Source organism: Sciurus carolinensis, chromosome 17 (genome assembly GCF_902686445.1).
Source record: "Sciurus carolinensis chromosome 17, mSciCar1.2, whole genome shotgun sequence".
Lineage (NCBI taxonomy): Eukaryota > Metazoa > Chordata > Mammalia > Rodentia > Sciuridae > Sciurus > Sciurus carolinensis.
The window spans coordinates 62,238,607-62,262,942 of NC_062229.1; the positions used below are offsets into that span (position 1 = coordinate 62,238,607).

The window sequence follows — 24,336 nt, forward strand, 5'->3', positions numbered from 1 at the left end:
ACTGTATCTCTCCTCCATTAGAAAGTACCTCACAAGAGCAGGAATTTCTGCCTGCTTTTGCCACTCTGACATTTCTAGCATTTAAAACATACTCGACACCAGACGGAAAGCAAATGATCAAAAACTGCTTGTTTCTTTGCATGTTTTTTTATTATCTCAGATTATCTGGCTAATTTTCTCAGTCCTCAATTGAAGCATCCAAGTCGTTTCAAATTGTGTTTAAAGCTGTTTCCTCCTATCCGGCTACAAAAAAAAAAAAAGAAAGAAAGAAAACAAGAACTTCTGTCACCTGTCATTTTTAAGGAAGAGCTTTCTGGTGTTTCTCTGATTTTCTCCAAAGTTTTGGAAGAAGATTGTCCCTGTTTCTTGTTTTGTTTTTGTTTTGGGGGGTATCAGGGATTGAACTCAGGGGCACTCCACCACTGAGCCACATCCCCAGCCCTATTTTGTATTTTATTTAGAGACAGGGTCTCACTGAGTTGCTGAGTGCCTCACTTTTGCCGAGGCTGGCTTTGATCTCACGATCCTCCTGCCTCAACCTCCCAAGCCACTGGGATCACGGGCGTGCTTGGCTCCATTTTTTAAGTATTAAAAATGAATTATGACATTTGAAAAGTCTTCTCAGTCATGCTTATAAATAGCTATGCTATGACCCAATTGAGCCCAACCTCTCTTATAGCTAAGGTGAAATTATCCCTTGCAGTCATTTCCTATTGAGAAACAAAGAAATTGGTGCATATTGGACAAGGAAGGCTATTTCATGACTTTTTTATGAGCAAAGTTCCTCAAAACCTTTTTAGAATAGAACCTTTCCTTTTGAAAAAGCTCCACAGGCCTTGCAGAATATGTCCATGTATTGATAAAATATGGGTGATTTTGCAAAGAAAAATGTATCTCTGGAAATAATGGGAATGACTGGATTTTTTTTTCCAAAATGCAGAAAAATCAGTGCCCTGAGGCAACTATAAAATATGACTCAGAAAATAATAACTTTGCTTTGCCGGTAGCAATACAAATCCAAAGTCTGGCACAGCCTGTGGAATGTGAATAGCAGCATAGATTCCAGAATATGATAGAAAGAAAGACCAAACAAAATCAGGCACAAGGTACCAGACGAGCGTCTCCCAGCGAGAGACACAGCTGGGCAGCTGCAGCTTGGCTTCCAAGAACCCCATACAGACATCAGCCTTTATGAACGTGGTGAAGGATTGGATAGATTCAGTCACCACTCCGTCAATCTCTGGTCCTGCAAGTTGGTGGCCATTCCTCATTGTACTTGGACGAGTTGGCATCTGGCATTTGAAAGTCTCACTTCCGGGGAGGCTTCTCACCCGTGATCCACTTTGAGAATTGGTTCTTGACAAGTCCCATTAACCAATTCAGGACTGTGTTTAGTACAGCTATAAATAATCATGCTAACCATTAATTATTTATTGAAGAGTTAGCATGTGTCAGGCATGAGATGAATATTTCATACATCGCCACTCAGTCCTCACTGAGTGAAATAGGTATTTCACCCTGTTTGACAGATGGAGAAACTGAGGCTGAGCAGATGGAGGGGTTTGGCTAAAGTCAAGTCAGTAATAGTGAATCCAGAAATGACGAAAGGGCTGTAGCCATCAGGAACATGACCTCACTGCCTTCAAAAGAGTGGAAACCAAAGAAATGGGAAAAGGGTTAAAAAAAAAAAAAAATGATACCCAAGATGGTTTCTACCACTGTCCTGAGTCCAGGCAGAAAGGTGGTTCACTAAACCAGAAAAACAGACTCAGCCAGCTTCTATTCCAGACTGACACTTCTTCAATTGCTTCAAGTGAGCCCAAGGTTGAGAACCGTTATTTTGAAACCTCTTGGGGGAAAGGGTACAGAGGTGGACCAGGATTGCCACAAAAACCAAACCAAATCGAAAAACCTCCTGAACCCTCCACACTGGTAGCGTAGTGGAGGGTGCTGTTGTGTGCTGACCTGATAGGATCATTCGAAGATAGGTATGTATCCAGAAAGGAAAAACGGTAAAAATTAACCAGACATATAACAAAGGTGTACAGGGAGAATAACAAAAGCAAAAACATGTCTGACCTTCAGGAATAGAGAAGTATGTGTTGGTTCCCTCACGATTCTCACAGGGAGAGCATTTCCCTGAACGGAAGTAATTGTGCTATTCAGAAACATGTATTTTTCATCCAACCTAGTCCTAAACATAAGCCAACCGCTTTATGCATGCACGAAACCAAGGTTACCCTCTACCGAAGATATGGGAAGTTTAAAGAGTATTTTTGACTCTTGGTGATTTTCTCATTACAAAAAGACACTAGAACCCAACTCTATGCATATGTGATTCTACACTCCCATATTTCTGACATATTTTCAAAGGTTATTGGAATTGCAAGTATGGGTTCATTTTTATTTAAGCTAAACAACATTACTTTAATGGAGTACTATAATTTGGGCTTGATATTTGTTTTAGTCAACTTTTTCTGCTATGACTCAGACCTGACCAGTACAACTGTAGAGGAGCAAGAATTTATTTGGGGGCTCACAGTTGCAGAGGGCTCAGTCCATAGACAGCAGGCTCCATTCCTCGGGGCTCGAGGTGAGGCTGAGCATCATGGTGGAAGAGTGTGGTGGAGGGAAGCAGCTCACATGGTGATCAGGAAGCAGAGAGAGACTCCACTCTCCAGACACAAATATATACCCCAAAGCCACGCCCCACCTGCCTCCAGTTACCACCCAATTAATCCTACTAGGGATTCATTCACTGATTGGGTTAAGGCTGTCATGACCCAATCACTTCTGCTCTGAACCTTCTTGCATTGTCTCTCACCTGAGGTTTTAGGGATACCTCACATTCACACCATAATCATATTCTCTCAAAACAATCAAAACAAAGTATTTGCAAAATGTCTGTTTGCCCAGTACCATCTGGTAGGTTTAACATTGTTTACCATGGAGCTGAATGAGAGCTGTTCTCAAAAATGTGGTTGCACACTTAGCTCCAAAACAAGGGTACAGCATTCTTTGTGCCCTGAAAACTACTTTCTCCTTGACTTCATTTTAGAAATACTGAGATCGATTTTTTTAATGGAATATGAAGCGCACCACTTCATAGGGCAACTCTGCAAACTACAGAAGATGATAGCGTCTTCAGCTAATTTCTGCAAATTGGTGTGGAATCAGGGTCCTCTTTGTGACTAGGAATATCTTATGTAGAACCTTCACTTTTTTTTCAGGAGCTAATTTCTTCCTCTCATCAATAGAACACAATGTGGCACATAATGAGATCTCATATAACAGGTTTTAATGGAATGTAGGTCAAAGGGTGCCCCCATAGCATAACTATTTATGACAAGGGCCTAATAATATTCAGTTTGCCTAAGTACATCTTATTGGACTTTTGTATGATAATTCCTCCTAATCCCCTGCTATTCAGTCTCATGGGTTTCATTATGTAACCAATTAGGAAAAAAAGAGAAGAAACAGCATATATGTATTTTTATGAATTTTTTTTTTTTTTACTTTATCTGCTCATATCCACTAGAGGTAACACAGGGAGAGGTTCTGTAGAAATGATAAAAATATAATTGATACATTCCCAGAAAGGCATATTAATAAATCCTGAAGAGTAGGTGATCCAGGTTCTGGAATCAGATTGCATTTTTATCCTGGTTCTACCACTTGCTAACTGGGTGACCCCAGGCAATTTACTTACCCTCTCTGTGTCTCTGTATCTTCACCTGTTCATTGATGATATGAGTAGGCCCTAGCCTATCACTGATAATTGAATAAGGCTAACTCATGCAAACCCTTAGCATAGTCCTGGTATATAGCAATTACACAATAAACGTTAGAAGAGAGAAAGAAAGAAGAGAGTGATCTTCAAATTGAATGGACAAATGAACCCCAATATTACAACTCTATTGCCCTAATAAAAATTTTTAAAGAAAAATAATTTTTAAAAATTGAACTGGTAAAATGAGACCTACCCATATAAAAATGAGACAGAATGACAATGTACCCAAAATGGCGTGGGGACGTTCTTTCACAGTGGGGCCACAGATAGCGGTGGGTGCTGGAGTCTCTCTGGAGCAAGTTTCCGTATAGGCTAGGACCTGCTTCTCAAAGTATGTGCACGGACCAGCAACACTGGCGTCTCTCGCAAGTTGTTGGAAATACAGACTCTCCGACACTACTCCTGACCTACTGAGCCAGAATCTGCTTTTCAACAAGACTCCCAGAAGCTTTGTGGCACAGAGAGTTGCAAAGCCCTTCACTAGGACACATCTTGCTTCTCAAAACTTTCAGACCTGTCATTATCTCCTATCACACACAGCAGCTTTTATAAAAGAACAGCCCTGAAGAGAGGAGTCTGTGCTTTGAAAAGTTCCCACCACAAAACCACAACAATAACAAACTGTGAATGTGAAATTCCAACAGTTATATGTTGGAAACGCTAGAGCTGACAAAAAATAAGTAGAATCAGCTAAATAAAGTATGACATATAAATGATGATCCAATTAATATTTATGCTTAGGGTGAAAATCACAAATATTCATTTCTTCCAGATTGAAATGAAAACCAAGAAAACGTATGAGCACGCTCATTGGGAAGGTTTAGGCAAAACTCCCTGTCCCTCTCGAGTTTCTGAAACGCACACACACCTCTAGAATACAATGTCACTCCAGTTCCATGCGTCTCTACGTGGATTCCCCACATGGGCAAATCAAACAACAGCACCACAGCATTTTTCTGGGTTGTACTACATGCACACCAGGCCCTGCAGAGAAACAGTCAGACACACACACACACACAGCTTCATCCACACCTCCCCAGTTTTTCTTGTCTGCCTACCTTCTGTCCATTGGTACCTGCACAAATCTTACCTTCCAGAGACAGTCTTTTTTATTTTCAAAATATATCTATTTGTTCTCTTTAGTTCTACATGACAGTAGAGTGTATTTTGACCCATTCTACATACATGGAGTGTGACTTCCCATTCTTGTGGTTGGACAGGGTGTGGAGTCTCACTGGTCGTGTGTTCATTGCACTCTTTCCTATTCCCATCGCCCTCCCTTCCCTTCATTCCCCTTTGTCTAATCCAGTGAACTTCTGTTCTCCCACTCCACCCTCCAACCCCCCCATCCACCCCCCACCCCAACCCCTTGTTGTGTATTAGCATCCACAGATCCGAGAGAACATTTGGCCTTTGTTTTTTGGGGACTGGCTTATTTCACTTAGCATGATAGTCTCCAGATTCATCCATTTACCAGCAAAAGTAATAGTCATTCTTTTTATGGCAAGTAATATTCCATTGTGTATACAGACCACATTTTCTTTATCCATGGACCTGTTGAAGGGCACCTCAGTGGGTTCTATAGCTTAACTGTTGCAGAGACAAGAGTCTTTGGGAATAAACTTATAGGAAACAATTGACAAGAACAGGAGGAGAAAACAGAGAGAAAATAACAATAGCATCTATCATTTTTCAGGTGCCTAGCTGTGCAAGGTATTTTTCTTATTCATTATTTGCTAATTCTTGAATAATCCCCCAAGACAAGCTATTAATTCCCTACTAGTCCACTAAGGAAAATAAAGTTGATGAGGTTAAATAAATTGCCGAAGTCAACATAGCTAAGAAGTAGCCTAACTAAAACTAGAACTCAAATCTTTCTTGTACTTACAGAGCAAAGACATCTAAAGAAGCCAGTAGTCATCCTGTGAGGGATTGGCTTCTAATTTGTAATTCAAATGCAATATTTTCTCCTCAGTTTCACTTCACATGATAAGCGGGGAAGTAGTGAAGAAATATTCTGAAGTCAGACCGAATTTTTTGCTGTGGATGGTGAAGCACGGGGTAATTTCCTCCCTGGTATTTTAGAAGTTCTTCATTTGAACCATCTGTTGCAGGCTGACAGATGGGTTGATACATGACAGAATAATGGATCTTCAGTTCTACAGAGGCATAAGGAATGCTTGAAAAATAGCAGCTCTTTTCATGAACCTAACTGTCTGTTAATGCTACTTGCTCATTTGAAAAAAAAAAAAAAAAAGTTGGTGGGAGGGAAATGTGAAATAAAATCATAATCATTCTCCTAAACAGAAACTTTCTCCTGATTGCCAAAGGTCAAGTACAGTAGAATATGCCTATTCTAAACTCATGCCAAATATTTCACATTTAGTCACTTAAGGGGTCCTAAAGGGGGGAAGGAGAGTGGACATAAAGAAAAACAATAAAATCAAAAATTTTAAAACCACCTTCTCTCCCTACACCCTAGCATTAAATTCTTTTTGTTTCCCACAGAGTTCTAAGATTTTTTTATAACTTGATATAATGTAGAAAACAGCCAGATTTTTGAGACCTGAATGATTTTTTTTTTCCTTTGTGTCTCCACCAAACATGATGTCTCTTCCTAGTATTCTTATATTCTGAGGGTATGTGTGAGAAGTGACCAAGTGTCTCCATTTGGCTCTGTGCTAGGGACACAGGTAGTTAAGACAGTCCTTGCTGCAAGGGAGGAAAATGGTAGCAGCATTCCTTTGTCATATCTGTGGCTCATTCTACCAGGGAGAACTTTTTTTCAAATGGCCTCACAATTACTCAAGTTCTTTTCCAAACATGTATTGCAACCTGATGAAATACACTCTCACACACACACACGCAAGCACACACAGATCCCTACACAAAGAATTAGTGGTTCAACACTTCAGAATGAGTGGACAAAGTCTGAACCATGGTTATTTAAGCTCAGCAGAGTGCTGCTCTTTTCCAAAGAATGTCAGAATATAGACTAGGGGGAAAAAATTCAAGTCATAACGTTGGAATTCATGTCAAATGTCATACATAGACTGTGATCAAATCAGGCTTTATCACTTGAGGATTACATCATCTTCACCTTCATCATCATTATGACCTTTCTGGCAACAACTAGAATGTTCCAGTCTCCAAGCTCGGCATTTCTATGTAATGTTATCCCTCATAATAACCCCGTAAGGGAAGCCCTCCTGATCCATGTTATAGATGTAAAGCCCAGAGAATTTCAGCATCCGTGGATAAGTTAGCTCTATGACATTGTTCCTGGCCACACACATCAACGGCTCCTTGTTCGATCTGGGAGATGCCAGTAGTGTAGAATAGTAAGTTAATAATAGGATTATGTTTGCAAGGAGTATTTGACAGCCTGAATTTATCTCAGCAGTTCTCTCCCACTCAAAAATTATGTAATTCTGCAGGAAGAAGATGTGCAAATTTTTTTCCTGATTTCAGGGAGGGTGATGGCAAAAGAAACTAGGACAGAAGTCAGAGGAGCTGATTTGATTGGGAAGGTGGGATCAAAGAAGCCTGCCAGCATTTTTTGTTTGGTCGAAATTTCTCAGGGTCTACTACTGGAATTTTCAAGCACAGGTTACTGATAGCGCAACTGACGAATATTTAGACAAGGTAAGAAATCACTTTGGGCCGGGCACAGTGGTGCACATCCCACCCCAGGAGCTTGGGAGGCTGAGGCAGGAGGATCACAGGTTCAAAGCCAGCCTCAGCGATTTAGCAAGGCCCTAAGCAACGCAGTGAGACCCTACCTCTGAATAAAATATAAAAAAGGGCTGAGGATGTGGCTCAGTGGTTAAGCGCCCCTGAGTTCAATCCCTGGTACCAAAAAAAAAAGGAAGAAAGAAAGAAAGAAAGAAAGAAAAAGAAAAAAAAGAATGAAATCACTGTGGATTACATTATATTTTAATTATCCCTGTCTTTACTGTCTGCCATTATATGGAGAAGAAAGGGCAGTGTATCATCTGTTTTTAAACAGTGTGTTCACATGTGTGTGTGATATCATATAAATGTATGACTTCTAAGGTTGTGTGTGTGTGTATGTGTGTAACTGTGATAGGGTGGTTTAGTCACATGGTGAGAAAATGCTGTAGTCTGGAGCACACAGAAGAAGTAAGTTCAAATCAGGCTGCTTCTGTTCCTGGGCCTTCCACTGTGTGTGCTGTATGCTATAGTACCTCCAGATGTTACATCTGGATGTCTCCCAACATCTGTCATTTTCCATATACGTTTGTAGCACCCAGATGTTTTGTGCCAAGTAGATGAGGCTTGCGGTTAATTACCTAGATCTGAGCATTTTCAACTAGCTGGTTCAATGGCAGCCCCCAAAATATTTTGGAAGCACTAAAAAAACAAAAATGGAAGAGATGGATATGTTTGCAATAAGCATCTCCAAAAAAAGACAGATGTTTTCAATAAGCATCTCCAAATCTCCAGATTCACCCTTAACTAAATCCACTATTATAATTTTCCTCCCCAGTTATTTTTAAGACAACTAAACTGGTTTCAACAGTTGCTTCACCTCTGATCTAGGAGGTGGTCTAGGAGGACTTGTTACTTGTTTATCTATTCATTGATAGGTGTGTCAACACCAATAACCAGTTATTTAGAAGGGGTACCATTTCCTGGATAAGCTAGGAAGTCACCCAGAACCATCAACTATGCTGATGGCTTCCCTAGGCTCACAAACTGCTAGGGGGTGAGGACCCCAAAAGGCAAAAATACTCTTTCTGCCAACGTTTAGATGTGCAAACAGCTCTACCTACCTGATTTATCGACCTCCTCACCCCTTGGACTCACCTTGTTTATTGCTTGGTTTTCTAAGAGCACAGGGATTACAGAGGGACAAGTTCAGACAGTTGGTAGCCTCTGCAGTCACGTGGGCCACCAAACTCCTAGGAGACCCGATCTGCTCCTCCTGGCACTCCAACTTCCTCTCCTGGCAGCACAGCCCAAGAAATTTCTTTTGTCCTTATCGGATCAAAATGAACATTCATTCTTCTTAAACACAGAGCAGGAAAGTAGCAGAGAGGAGCCCAATGCTCCCTCCAGAGGCCAATTCATAGGCCTTCTAGATAAGCTGTTTTGTATGTTTATTACCCAATGTGCGTTGGCTTTGAAAGGATTCAAGAATCAGACCTAAATTGATCCTGAATGCAACCAACTCCATATAACTTTTTCTGTCCCTCTAGGTTGGACTTGTCAGAGCTTTCAACACTTTTTTTTTTTTTCTTTTCAAACACCAAGACCTTTTCCTGCAAAGTTATTGGCACCATATGCAATTACACATTCCTTTGTGATTATTTGACTAAGGCCTTTTTCCTCTACCACAGTGAGTACTAGGACTGTGTCTATTCTTAACTACTACATTCCCCAAATCTAGCACCTAGTAGACGCTCCATAGGGACTTGTTGAATAAGTAAAAGAACCCACCTGACTTATTGACTAGCAAAATCCACCAGATCATGCCAATGGACTTTTCTAACCTATTTCATTTTAAACTTCATGCACTAGACTTTTCCTGTATCAAGACTAATTAAAAGTACACTTTCAAGCACTGAGTTAAGTGTGCAATTGCATTAATTCATTTATCTTTGGAAAAAGCTCCATGAACATTTATGTCATTATTATCCATTGTTACATATAGGGAAACTAGATCTCAATCGGGTGCCAGAGCTAGTTACTTAACACTGAGATTTGAATCCAGGAATGACTGGGTTGTGAGAGCCTTAACCTAATCAGTGGATTAATCCCTGATGGGATTAATTGAAGTGGTAGGATGTGGCTGGAGGAGGTGGGAATTGGGATGTGGCTATGGGGGTTATATTTTCTATCTGGAGAGTGGAGTCTGTCTCTGCTTCCTGATCACTATGTGAGCTGCTTCCTTCTGCCACACTCATTCACCATGATGTTCAACCTCATCTCAAGCCCTGAGGAATGGAGCCAGCTGTCTATGGACTGAGACCTCTGAATCCATGAGCTGTCAAATAAACCTTTCCTTCTTTATAACTGTGCTGGTCAGATCTTTTAGTCACAGCAGTGAAATAGCTTGACTAAACCACTACCATACACATTGTCGACAAAAATTAAATAGAATAATCTATGTAAAGGAATTAGCACAGGGTCTGACCTATAGTAAGCACTAATCAATGGAAGTTAATAATATTATCAATATATGATATATATAATCAATACAATTAATTCATTTTAAATAGTTATTAATTTACTAATAATATTATTAACTTATTCTAAAGCGCTTGTGCTTTTTGCAATAAAAAGGTTAGGGAGGATCACTCAAAAATCAAATCCGGTTTTCAAGAGTGTTTATAACATATGATTTATAATAGCATTACAGCAAGCTACTGAAGACTTTTGTCCTTTCCAAGTTTACCAAGGAGTCCTGAATTCTTCCTTCTTACATCAAGATTATGAGAATACTGGGGGCAGTGGCACACACCTGTAACCCCAGCAGCTTGGGAGGTGAGGTAAGAAGATCACAAGTTCAAAGCCAGCCTCAGCAACTTAGGGAGGCCCTAAGCAACTCATTGAGATCCTGTCTCTAAATAAAATACAAAAGAGGGCTGGGGATGTGATTCAGTGGCTGAGTATCCCTGAGTTCAATCCCCAAACCACCCCCCCCAGTAAAAGATGTATTGTAGGTATAAAATACCTATACCAGAATGTTCTGAATTTCAAAGACTTAGTACAAAAAAATGGTAAAATATTAGTGATTTTAAATTGATTATGAGATTATAATATGTTTGATGTATTGGATTTATTATATTAATATGAAATATATCAGTATAATTACTTGCACAAGTTTCTTTTTGCTTTTTTAAATGTGCCTACTCTAACACTTAAAATTACATATATGTTTTATATCTGTGGCTTGCATGAGATTTCTAGTAGATGGCTGGGTTAGGATCTCCATTAGAGTTCTCCGAGGTTCGTACCTTACAGTCCTTCCCAATTATCAGACATTGTCATTTCCTACTCCTGTTACCTAGATCACAAAATTTTTACTGTTGTTTAAATCATTTTCTTAAAATAAAATCTATTTTTAATAAAACCATGGACCATGACTGAATATAGAAATCCAGTCTTATTTGATATAATTAAAAGATAAACGTAGAAGTGAATCAACGGAAAATAAACAAGACTGTATTGTAGTTGAAGGCTCTGACTCTGGGGCCAATTTTCTTGGATGAAAAAAGAAAAAGACTAGCACTTGCTAAATAGGTGTGGGTGACAGATAACCACCCAAATGAGACTTTCTCTTTTATGAAGTTAATTGAAAGAGAATTGTGAAGGAAAATGCCTTTCTCTGTATGTAGCTCAATGTTATTATTGCTATATATGTGTTCTCACCCAATCTTTAGAAAATCTGATCATTGTAATAAAAACAGAGACCCTAAAATCCTGGCTTCAAATCACAGTTCCTTGTGATAACTGGGCACATACTTAAATTCCCTGCATTTACCTCACTCTTCTATGAAATAGATAATACAATTATCTTCACCCTCTCCTACCTCCTGTGAAGATCAAATGATCTTTTGCCATAGCATGTCAAAACCTGTAGGCACCCTCTGGAAGTCTGATTCCATTATTATTAGTATCTCAAATGAAATAATGAAACACATTTATAAGTTGACAGAACAGAAAGTTGTCTTAACTGGTCACTGCTTAGCTCCAGTCTTCCAAGACAAGACCAAAGCTCGGCATCTCTGCTGAGCTGCCATCTTGCTGGTTTCTGTTTCCTGATTCACAGCATTACTCTAGAAGCAAAATCAGCCAAGGGAATCCACTTACACTGGGGATGAGGGTGACTCTTGGGAGTATCTAGTATAGGCTCTCAGTGAAAAATCTGAGCAAGAGAAAAAGACCAAATAGAGAACAAAGTCACCAGACTGAAATATGGGCAATATTTGACAATAGGTAGAAATGGAGTAATTGACTCTATTGACCAATACCCAGTGGGGCTGGGGTGTACCACTAATGGAGAGAGATGGAGACAAGTTTACCTGGCTCTGAAACAGTTTTCTGTCACCAAAAATGACTCAATCTTGTATGCCCCAGAGTGATCCAGGATCAGCAGCTTTGTTCTATTAAGTTACATTCTAGTAAAAAACAAAAAATTTTAACAACTTATGCAGGTGACAAGGTACTCCCCAAATGCTAAATGGAACCAAAGCACCCAGTCTACATTAAGCCAGGCTGTTCCCTCTGTGGAGGAAACTGTTTTCTTGGTTTGCTGAGCAGGTACTTTAGACATACAGCAGAAACACATCCAGATTGCAAGTCAAAGCTTTTTAGGTAGAGGATGCGACCAATAGCTCAGAGTTTATTCACAAACCATTTCATGAACCATGGGAAAATTAACCTCTTAACGCTTTGGCTGCAGTTTCTATACCTCCTCTGAAAACTTCTTGGAATTTTATGGAAACCACACAGATCCCAAGCAGGAGGGCTTTTTGAAGCATTGGTACACGTTCAGAATGGCAGGCTCTCCACTGTAAGAGGATAAACCACACAAACAAAGCTAGTAGAGGTATCTTCAAAACATTAATGCACGCACCAGGATAACCTACCAGTAAATGTTACAAATTTACCTTCCATGTACATTCTCTCTCTTAGATGAGGAGAAATAACAGAATGAATCAAACATTACCCTATGTAAATTTATGATTACACAAATGGTATGCCTTTACGCCATGTACAGACAGAGAAACAACATGTATCCCATTTGTTTACAATAAAAAAAAAAGAAAGAAAGAAAGATGAGGAGTAGTATTTGTAGAAACTGGATTCTTGTCTGTCCCATCAGAAGGAAGTCACTTCCCAAGCATGAGCCATTTACCTCTCTGGGTACAGAGAATACCTCTAGGATGTTCAAGACGGCGGATTGGCTGCATTCCTGCTTGCTCCAGGGCTCAGAATTCCAGCAGCAGGAGTATTGCTTCTCAGCAAGGTGCTTGAACTTCCAGAGACACTACACGTTCACAGGGTAGAGACTCTGCTGCTGAACTAAACTCAGCCAAAGGACAGCGTGCCTTGCTCGGCACACAATGGTACTCAGTCTTCAGCTATACCTTAATACAAAGAAAAGAAGAGACAAAAACCCAAACTAATGACCAGACCCAAGTAGAAGTGGCTAGGGGTGGGTCCCCAGGTCCCACCTAAGGACATCCAGTGCCATAGCAAAAATAGAATTAAGCTGGGTGCAGTGACACACGCCTTTAATCCCAGCAGCTCGGGAGGTTGAGGCGGGAGGATCACGAGTTCAAAGCCAGCCTCAGCAACTTAGCAAAGCCCAAAGCAACTCAGTGAGATCCTGTCTCTAAATAAAATACAAAATAGGGCTGGGGATGTGGCTCAGTGGTTAAGGTCACTAAATTCAATCCCCGGTACCAAAAATAAACAAACAAAAAATTAACACAAAGACTGTGGATACCACACCTATGAGGGGATCTCAATCTAGATCACTCCACCACACGTTGGCAAGTGGAGACTGTGCCCTAAAAGGCCCACATATAAGAGCAGAAAAGAAATTGCTCCCAACAGAAAATGACTCTAAGCAGCCATGAACATGGCATTCAATGACCTGAATGACAAAACCATGTCCAGCCTTCTGATTGGGCAATGCGAGTAAATTTCACTAATCCCCCTCTAACGCAAGTTAATCTCCATGCTTAACAAAGATCCTAGACTCCAATGCTTTGGACAAACCTCTCTAACTAGAATTGAAGGTGTTTTATTTTTACCTTATAACATTTATGTTTGCATTTTTCTTTTTGGGAAGCTATATTGCTTTACTATTTATGGAACACATTTAATTTCTTTCTAAAATAACTTTGTGCAAAAAGCCTATTTGCTTTAAATAAAATATGAAGAGATACACAGAAGATATGTTGATTAAATCAAAATTGCTTAGGTAGTACCAAATTGACTAAAATGTAGAGATCTTCAGTGTTTTAGTCAGCTATTGTGCTGCTGTGACTAAATTATCTGGCCAGCACAATTACAAAGGAGGAGAGTTTATTTGGGGGCTCAGTTTCAGAGGTCTCAGTCCACAGATGTCTGACTCCATTGCTCTGGGCCTAAGATGAGGCAGGACATCATGACTGAAGAGTGTGGTGTAGGGAAGCAGCTCACAAGGTGATCAGGAAGCAGAGACTACACGCTCCAGATACAAATATATACCCCAAAGCCACGCCCAAAGCCACACCCCCAATGCCCACCTCCTCCAGCCTCACCCACCTGCCTCCAGTCACCACTCAGTTAATCCCATCAGGGATTGATAATGCACTGATTGGGTTAAGGCTCTTACAACCCAGTCACTTCTCCTCTGCACCTTCTTGCATGGTCTCACATTTGAGTTTTGGGGGACACCTCACATCCAAACCTTAACAATAAGTTAAATAATTATTCACCTAGAATACACCAGAGTCTTATATTCCTCCATGCTTTCAGAAAGCTCGTGATATGCTACAGTAGTCAAGCCTGATATTAATTAGAAGTATTTAACTTGTCTGTGCTTCAGTTTCATCACAAGTGAAACAGGGCGAACATAAGTGCCTCAATTATAAGGTTAATGATATCTAGAGGCCGTAGCGGAAAGCCTGGTAAAGAAGGAGCACTCCGTGAATGTAAAAAATCCATTCGGGATTGCTTCTGATCTCCTCTGTGCCCAGGAGAATATGCATGGATCACATCTGTGGATTTCCCACCTCCTGCAGTCCCGGTGACTTTGGCCAGGGGTGAGCCCCAGCGGGAAATAGGAAAATGAGACAAAACTAGGGTCAGATATTTCCTCCCATGTCTCATTCTCTGCAAATGAACCTCAAACTAAGGTTTATGTTTGAAGCCAAAAATAAATAAATAAATAAATAAATAAATAAATGAAAGAAAAGAATTTCAAGCTAATATATTCTAGCAGTTTTGACACGGTCTCCCCATTTTTCTTATTTATAGAAAGCCTGACTTGACACTACTTTTTGAAACTCATGGGTGCAAATACTCTGTTCTAATAATTTTTAAAATTTTAATCTAGTTATAAATAATGCTGCTGATTATTATAGGGTCATTTGCCTGGGAGAGCCATTGATAAAATCAATCTGTGTTTTGATCACATTGCCATATTATATTTATTTGATCTAATTATAAAAATATGCTTTAAAATAAGCAATCTAATGTAAAACAAGGTAAAATAATCTCTAGTCCTACCATTAATATTTGGTGAATTCTTCCATTTGACTCAGTCATCCCACTTCCAGGTTTATACCCAAAGGACTTGAAATCAGCATACTACAGTGGTGCAGCCACATTAATATTTATAGCAGCTTAATTCACAATAGCTAAGTTATGGAACCAACCTAGGTGCCCTTCAACAGATGAATGGACAAAGAAAATGTGGTCTATATACACAATGGAATATTACTCAGCCTTAAAGAAGAATGAAATTATGGCATTTGCTGGTAAATGGATGGTACAGAATATCACACTAAGCAAAATAGGCTAATCCCACCAAAACCAAAGGCTGAATGTTTTCTCCGATATGCAGATGCAAATTCACAATAAGGGGGGCCCTAGGGAAGAATAGAGGTACTTTGGATTAGACAGAGGGGAGTCAATAGAGGGGCACAGAGGGTGGGAAGGACAGTGGAATGAGTTGGACATTATTACCCATGTGCATGTGTGACTACACGACCTGTGTAACGCTACACCATGTACAACCAGATGAATGAGAAGTTCCACTCCATTTATGTATGATGTGTCAAAATGCACTCTCCTGTCATGTATAACTAATTAGAGCAAATTAAAAAATATTTTTAAAAATATTTGGTGAATTCTTATACAATGTTATATTCATAAAGATTATTTTTAAACAAAATTGGGACCACTGTGTATATTCATTCATTCATTCATTCACTCAACAAATATTAATGATGCCTTTTCTGCCAAGACCCAGCAATGAACAAGATAGACAAAGTCGCTCCCTGCATGGAGCCGATGTCTTATTGGCAGAAGTAGACAAATGAGCAAACAGTTCTTCAAATTGTCAAAAGTGCTGGGCAAAGAAAAATAAGGGAATAGAGATAAGGGGGTACGTTTTAGGGAAGGTGACCACTGATGGGGATATTTAAGGTGATAAAGCAAGCTATATTGCTGAGAGGCAGGGAAGGGATTCTGTAGGAAGGCACCGAAACACAGAGAACTCAGGCAGGAACATACCTGACCTGCACGCACAGGATCTATCTACCCTGACTTTTCCACCTCAGTCTGTCAGAAACGTTTCCTGTTCCATCCATTCACTTAAGAAATATTCACTGAGCACCTGCAGTGGATCGTCAGAGATAAAAATCCCGCCCATGCGATATTTACATTTTAGCTGCAGGAGATAAGGGAGATGATTAAAACCCAAGTAACGATAAACCCATCGGTAAGAGGGCAACAGAAAATTAAAACTAGGAGAGGAGGGAATTCAGCTGGAGGAGTGCTGTTTGCATATGGTTGGCAAGGAAGCTTCTGGAGACAATGAAATCTGAGCAGAGATGTTAAGGAAAGTAGGGGCGATCTATGTGGATATATGGGGATGGGGGTTTCCTGGGGAAACCTCTGAGCTGCACATGTTCTGGGTGGGTGTGAGCAACAGCCAGGGGGCCGATGTGGCAGGAACGGAGCAGGTGGGAGGAGCAGGACAGGGAGTAGGCACAGCACATCGTGATCTCTGTGAGCTTCTGCGTGGCCTTTGGCTTTTATTGACAGGAAGGTGGGAGTCGCTGGCAGTTTTTCAGGAGAGGATTATGTGCAGCTTTGGACTCACGTTAAATAGATGTACTCTACCCACTGTAGACAAATGTCAATAAATAATGTTCTACAGTCTTATTTTTAAGGTTTACACATTAACTTCCCTGTTCCATTGTCTTCATGATTTTTTTTTTTTTTTTGTACTGGGTATTTAACCAAGGGGGTGATTTACCACTGAGCCACATCCTCAATCATATATATATATATATATATATGTGTGTGTGTGTATTTTTATATGTTTTAATATATATTATACAATATACATACTTTATATATACATATTATATATATATATATATTTTAGAGACAGGGTCTCACTGAATTGCTTAAGGCCTCACTCAGTTGCTGAGGCTGGCTTTGGCAATCCTCCTGCCTCAGCCTCCAGAGTCACTGGGATTACAGGAATGTGCCGTGGCTCCCAGTTCATGATTTTTAAATGCTGGCGTTTGCAACCGTATTCCAAAATCTCCACCTTTCCATTTCCATAGACAAAAGTTACTCAAAGCAGATATACAATCTTGTAAGTTCCTGCTCCATAGGTCATGCTAGTTATGTTGTTGCATGGATCGCTGCTTTTATTGGTGATTATTAAAGTAGTCATTCACTGTTCCCCACTATTTGCCAGGCACGGCAATATGCATTTTAATTATAGCATCTTATTTGATCCTCACAACCATCCCATGAGACACATACTGTTATTATCCCAATTGACAGAGAGGCAAATGAAGGCTTCAAGTGGTCTAGCGACTTCCTTAAGGACACAAAGCTATTAAGTATAAAATTATGGATTCAAACCCAGGCCTGTCTGGTGACAGAGTCTGTTTTTAACTCATTTAAGAGATAGTCTATGCAGATCCTTTCTTTCTGAGATGAAACTAGAAGATAAAAGAGTGGATCAGCTTTCAAAAGCTCTGTACTTAGTACAATGACATAGATCCTTGATTTCAACCATCAAGTTTCTTTCCTGAAAATGCTTCATTACTATTTTTCATATTTAAATTAAGCAAGACCTCAACCCTGCTTTTGAAAACCTATTTAGTGTACTTGTTTTAGGAAGATCATAGCCAGGAGCTGTGGCACACGCCTGTAATCCCAGCAGCTCGGGAGACTGAGGCAGGAGGATCTTGAGTTCAAAGCCAGCCTCAGCAAAAGCCAGGCCCTGAGCAACTCGGTGAGACCCTGTCTCTAAATAAAATGTAAAAAAGGGATGGGGATGTGGCTCAGTGGTTAAGCATCCCTGGGTTCAATCCCTGATACCAAAAAAAAAAAAATCATGGTTCACAGGATTGATTCCTATTTGGGGGAGTAGGAAGCAATGTCATACAAAAATCCATTCTTGTTGGGAGAAATCCTAGTTCTTGGTTGGCAGCAGTGAACATCTCAAGTGTGTAAGGAAAACTTGCAGGGAGGAGCGTTCCACTTCGGCCACCTAGGAAAGTAAACAACTGCCCCAATTTGACTCAGTGTTACCAAGTGAACCCCTATAGGAGCCTGGTGGTCTGATCCCCCGTGGCACATTGTGATTGGGCAAGAAACCTGTAAAATGTATAGCGATTCCTGCAGGTTCCTGCAATAAACGAGTTTGCAGGCTGCTTGCCACAAGCCTGCTTCCACCCAACTCCCAGAGTCTGGTTCTTGACTCCGTACCCTTACCCTGTGTATGAACTAGCCTGGCACAAGAGAAAATACACATTCTGGCATCATTCCTTAAGTAAAAATAAAAAATAAAGAAGAAGGAATATTACCATTCCTTGAAGGAGACATGGGAAGCAGCATGGAGTAATTAAGCACACCCTTGGAGGCAGATGGTCAGGCTTAGGATCTTGACCAGTGCACCTACCAACTGGTGACTTGGGCAATTTATGTAACCTCTTGGTATACCACTTTCCCCCACTGCAAAATGGGGACAAGATTATTGTTAGAATTAATGTGAACTTGGAAAAATACTTAGTACCTAATAATTACTCACTAAGTGGGAGGTATTATGAAGATTTGAACAAATAACCCTAAAAGTTTTGACATGATTTTCTCCCATCCCCAATGAAAAGGTCTTCACAGGATTCTGTTTTTATTTCCCTATCCTACTGGTCTTTTAACAAGCCCATTTCTACATGCAATGAGTATAAATCATGACCACCATTGTCCCATGTTCAGAATAAGATGGTCACTACGGGCCCATAATCAATATGTAATAGAAAAGGCGGAAGTCCCTAATTTGCCTGTTTTTATCCTCCATAAGGCTCTGCATAAGGCTTGGGTACATTAATCAAAATTTACTATTTGAATGCATGAATGAATGAAATAAGCTACCAAATTAGACATGAACAGGAAATTGTGTTTTTTATTTCTGTTGGTGGTTGTTTTTTTGTTTGTTTTTGATTGTTTGTTTCTTTTGCAGTGCTGGGAATTGAAGCCAGGGCCTTGTACTTGCACTCTATCAACCGAACTTTATCCCCCGCCCGGGGAAGTTGTGTTTTGAGAGTGGATCTATCTGGCTTATTTATTTGTAACTATTCCTTCAATTTCGAGTTCAAACCCCTCACTTGAGTTTCTTTATTCCAAATGTTCTTATTAACATTGAAGCAGTTGTAGATATCGTATTTGTTTGCTTGCTGGCTTTTTGCCTCATTCCAAAAAGGACTTAAGGTGGCTTACGAGAGTTGGTAAAACTCAAGATGGAACTCATTAAAAATAAGAAGGAAAGAAGGGAGAAGGAGGAGTAGAGGAAAGTGAAGTATAGAGTTAAAAACTCCATGCCCTAAAGACCCAGTGAATGAATCATGGATTGATCCCCAATATTCTTTGAACCAAGATCCTCCTGTCTCAGCCTCCCAAGCCACCGGGATTATAGGAATGTGCCCCTGCAACCCGCCAAGAGCAGCCTGTTTCTGTGGCTGTATCACATTTACTATATTCCTTTCTAGGTTGGTGGGTTTTTTAATTATTTTAGGTAAACAGCATGTAACATTTTTATAGTAGTCAAACATAAGCATAATGAATCGGAAAAATTGTCTGTGTTAGAACATGGACTGCTCAAGTCTTGGACAGTGACTTCCAACCTATCGTTCCATGAGAGAGGATATGATAAATAGCCCCTATCAGAAGTTTGAAAATGTTTCTCTAAAATAGTCCACCCCTTACATGATAGAGATTTTTCTGTTAAAAATAAAGAAGACTTTCCTCTGTACACATCCCAGGTGGATAGGAATTCTGGTTCTGTCACTTTCCAAGTGTTACCGTATACCTCCTGGAACCTCAGTATCCTCATCTTTAAAAGGAGCCTTACAAAAACTAACATGATTATAGTGAGAATAATTTTATATAAAACTTCTCACCCACAGTATGCACAAAACAGGATGGTTATTACTGTGTTCCACATAACAGCGTTCCAGGGCTAAAATAATGCACAGGTTTGTTAAATCAACATGTGGGTAAGTAAATGGATATTACCACCCAGGGTCTCTAACAACTGGCTAAACCTCTAAATGTTTGAAGCCATCAGAGCATGAGGGCTAAGAGCTTGGACTTCATAGTCATGGAGTCTTGGAAAGCTCTTAGAATAATGATAAGAACTTTCTTGTCGGGTATCATGCCCACACCTGTGATCTTAGCAACTGGGGAGGCTGAGGCAGGAGGATGCAAGTTTGAGGCCAGCCTCAGCAACTTAGTGAGACCCTAAGCAATTCAGCAAGATCCTGTCTCAAAATACAAAATAAAAAGGGCTCAGTGGATGTTGTAGGACCTATTGGATGAGGATTATACAGTCCTTGGCATAGTTCCTGAGACATGGTGAGCATTTGGTAACTAGTACTGTTATTATGCATGTTTGAGTAAGATATCACCAACCTGCAACCACAAACCACCAATAGGTTTCTCTTGTTCCTTGCACTGTGGGATCTTGGATTTTTTTCTGAAAGGCAAAGCGAGTATTTCTATAAAGTACTTGACTTGTTTCTGGAATTCACATCCATTTTCTTTTCCTGCTCTGTAGGACTTCATCGTCACTGTGGTCTTTTCGTTCTTGTGGTTGGTGGGCTCATCTGCGTGGGCAAAGGGCCTGTCTGATGTCAAAGTCGCCACAGATCCCAAGGAAGTCTTGCTACTGATGTCAGCTTGCAAGCAGCCGGCCAACAAATGCATGGCCGTCCACAGCCCCGTCATGTCTAGCCTGAACACTTCTGTGGTAAGTCGGTTTCCACCCGTGCTTGACCTCCCAGATCTTCATTTGCCCAATGAGTAAGAAAAGACTCTCCAGAGCCATATTGAAAATGTCTGCCTCCCAAACTAGGCCAATCAAAACTGGTGTTATGGTTTGGATGGGAGGTGTCCCCCAAAAGCTCACTGTGTGAGACATGCAAGAAGGTTCAGAGGAGAAATGACTGGGTTGTGAGAGCCTTAACCCAGTCAGTGAATGAATCCCTGATGGGATTAACTGAGTGGTGACTGGAGGCAGGTGGGTGTGGCTGGAGGAGGCGGGCATTGGGGGTGTGGCTTTGGGTGTGGTTTGGGGTATATATTTGTCTCTGGAGAGTGGAGTCTCTCTCTGCTTCCTGATCACCATGTGAGCTGCTTCCCTCTACCACATTCTTCCGCCATGATGTTCAACCTCACCTCGGAGCCCTGAGGAATGGAGTTGGCCTTCTATTGACTAAGACCTCTGAAACCTTGAGTCCCCAAATAAACCTTTCCTCCTCTGTAATTGTGCTGGTCAGATCATTTAGTTACAGCAGTGAGACAGCTGACTAAAATTAGTGATATTCCACTTCAGGTGCAAGATAATCCTTTGGCCCTCAAGTTTTTCATCGTCAGAATCTGCATACTCCAGGGCCACCAATTACAAAAGTCTCAATAAAAACCCAGCAGGTATTAGCGGCTGCTGCTTTGATGACTGTCAAGTCAGAATTCTAAGCCAGAAGCAGACATAAAATCTAAACATTAAGGCTGCCACCTGCCAGAAGTTTAAAGGAATATCTGATGGCATAGAAGTTTCCTGGGAGGGAAACGTTATTCAAACCCCATATAGAATATACCCAATTGACTGGAGGAAAAAATACTCAAACTTAATAGGATGCAAAAGAAATTACATGGCATAAAAAAGTACTGAAAATGGTTATGGTGATTTTTTTTATCTTCTCTATCCTTCTGGCTTTGTTGCTTAATAGTTTTAGAAAAGATGAACTAGATTGGTTGAAGAAAGTCAAATATTGTCATCAGGTGTGTGGCTATTAAGGAAGAGAGAAGATCTGACAGCAGAGATGCTCAATTGGATTCTTAATTTATAAGTGTAAGAACTTGTGTTATTCCAAAGAAAGAAGATGTGTCTGAAATATACATAAGCTATAATGGCAGCAGAAAGTAGTATTTATTGAAGAATAGGAAACTCAGCAGTGTTTGTTAAAGGAACAACATTTTTAGCAAACCTTAGAAATAATTACCTTTGCTTCAAGGTTAACCTGTGCTTCTCCAACTTTCTGAAATTCAACCTGGGAAAGTTTTATTTTTTTTTTGGTAAGGCAGGGGGAGTGCTACCAAGGATTGAACCCAGGGGTGCTTAACCACTGAGCCACATCCCCAGCCTCTTTTTCGTATTTTATTAGACAATGTTCTCTCTGAGTTGCTTAGCAAGAGCTAAGTTGCTGAGGCTGGCTTTGAACTCATGATCCTCCTGCCTCAGCCTCCCAAGCTGCTGGGACTACAGGCTTGCACCACTGTGCCAGCTTGGGAAGGCTCTTATAATGCAGGGAAGGGTTGCTCCTCTACTCCCGGTGGTTTACCATGAATCTGCTTTGTAAGAGAGTAACCATGGAAACGAACTATCGATTAGGATCTCATAATCATTTCTATTGATTCCTGGCCACACCTGTACATGACTGCTTTCAGGTGTATATTAACATCTAATTAATACTATTATTACTCCTGTATGCTGTACTTTGTTTTATAGATGGTGTTTAATGAAAGTGATTATAACTTGGATCTCAAAATCTAACAAAGATAATACTCTTTGCTATGTTTGTTAGCTTAATAACCAATTTCCAAATAAATTGTGATAACCTGTAGGGTCTTTTTAATTCCACTTCTGGTGTCTTTAATAATTTTTAGTCTAGAAGACAGGAATTAGGAGTGAAAAACAATGTGATTGTGACAGTTATATATCCACATCTGGTTTCTCCTCACAGAGAGTCACTTCGAGCTGGCTAAATCACAACAGGCTTCATACACCTAAAGTCGGTTCTTTGGACCCACTCTTGGTACCAATGCCTATACACAATCAAATATATGAACTAAGGGGCTGGTGATATAGCTTAGTTTGGAGAGTGCTTACCTCGAATGCACAAGGCCCTGGGTTCAATCCCTAGCACCACAATATATATATTTGAATATATACATATTTGAATTGCAATAAGAGAAACTAACTTCAACATGGGGGGAAAAAAAAAGCTTTGAAAGTTATCAAGTGGCTCATAAGCATGATGAGACTTGAAGAAATAAAGAAGGCAAATCTAGAGGAGATCAGAGTCCCAGATGCTAGATACTAAAGAATAGTCTCTCTGAGTTGCCTTTAGTGGAAATTTTTACCTAACTTTGCATTTCTCTGCTAGAGTTGCACTTAGTTCTAGGAGAGAGCCCAAGCCAGTGGAGTGGAACACAGCTCCGCAAACCAAATCAGATTTGTATTTCCAAAATCAGGGGAACAGCTATGCATCATCCAAAACACAATAATTTTTTTAAATTACACATTTGTTTGCCTTCAAGTCATATGGATAGTTTATGTAAAAATTGAAAATAATTGGAAAAACACTATTGAGTTGCTTTCCCAGGGTAGAATACAGGACCAAAAACTGGAATACCATTGGGAAATTGGACATGTTTTATCCCCCACCTCTTTTCCTTTCCTCTTTCTGGAGCTCTGTGTTTTTCTGTTGAAAGAGAATGTCTCTTACATTATTCTCTTTTTCCAGATAGAATTTCACTTTTTCCCCATACACACAACAGAAGATAACACCTTACAGTTTCTAAGCTTGTATTTGTTTTTAGAGAAACAGCTTAGGCCAGGCAAGGTGTTGCACACCTGTAATCCCAGCAGCTCGGGAGGCTGAGGCAGGAGGATTGCAAGTTCAAAGCCAGCCTCAGCAAAAGAGAGGCGCTAAGAAACTCAGTGAGACCCTGTCTCTAAATAAAATGCAAAATAGGGCAGGGGATGTGGCTCAGTGGTCAAGTGTCCCTGAGTTTGATTCCTGGTACTCCCCTGAAAAAAAAAAAGAAAAAGAAACAGTGTGGACTGAGCTAAAATCACTCAGTTCCAATTCCAGATGTCTGGTAGAGAAGCTCCATAGCCCACCTTAGGTCAGGTGTGCACCTTCGCCTCATCATTTGTAGTTGGGGAGCTTAGAGAGTCACGTCAACTAAACATGGCTGACAACACTCACTCTCCAAGGCAAGTGAGCAAGTCTTAGAGAAGGATCCAGACACACACCACAGTAGGTGACCTCTCCAAACAAATGGGTCAGGAAAGAATGATCTAATTTGCTACCTTAGTAACAAATTTACTTTCTTCAAAGCACTTTGGCATCCATAATATCACAATAACACTTAAAGGTAGATGAGCTATCCAGATAATGCTGATGCATGGATCTGAGGTTCAGGGACCTGTGTAAAGTTTCCAGATTCCTTTCTAAACCTAAAAACTCTAACATGCCAGAACTGGAGCC

At 40.3% G+C, this 24,336-nt stretch overlaps 1 protein-coding gene across 2 annotated transcripts in view; it reads left to right on the forward strand.

Annotated features, from left to right (window-relative positions):
- Positions 1–24,336, forward strand: part of Synpr (synaptoporin) — a 331,674-nt gene that overhangs the window by 302,250 nt on the left and 5,088 nt on the right. For both annotated transcript variants that reach the window (XM_047531768.1, XM_047531769.1), the window contains one exon: positions 20,619–20,810. In XM_047531768.1, coding sequence (XP_047387724.1) covers positions 20,619–20,810 — 192 coding nt within the window. The remainder of the gene's footprint in view (positions 1–20,618; positions 20,811–24,336) is intronic.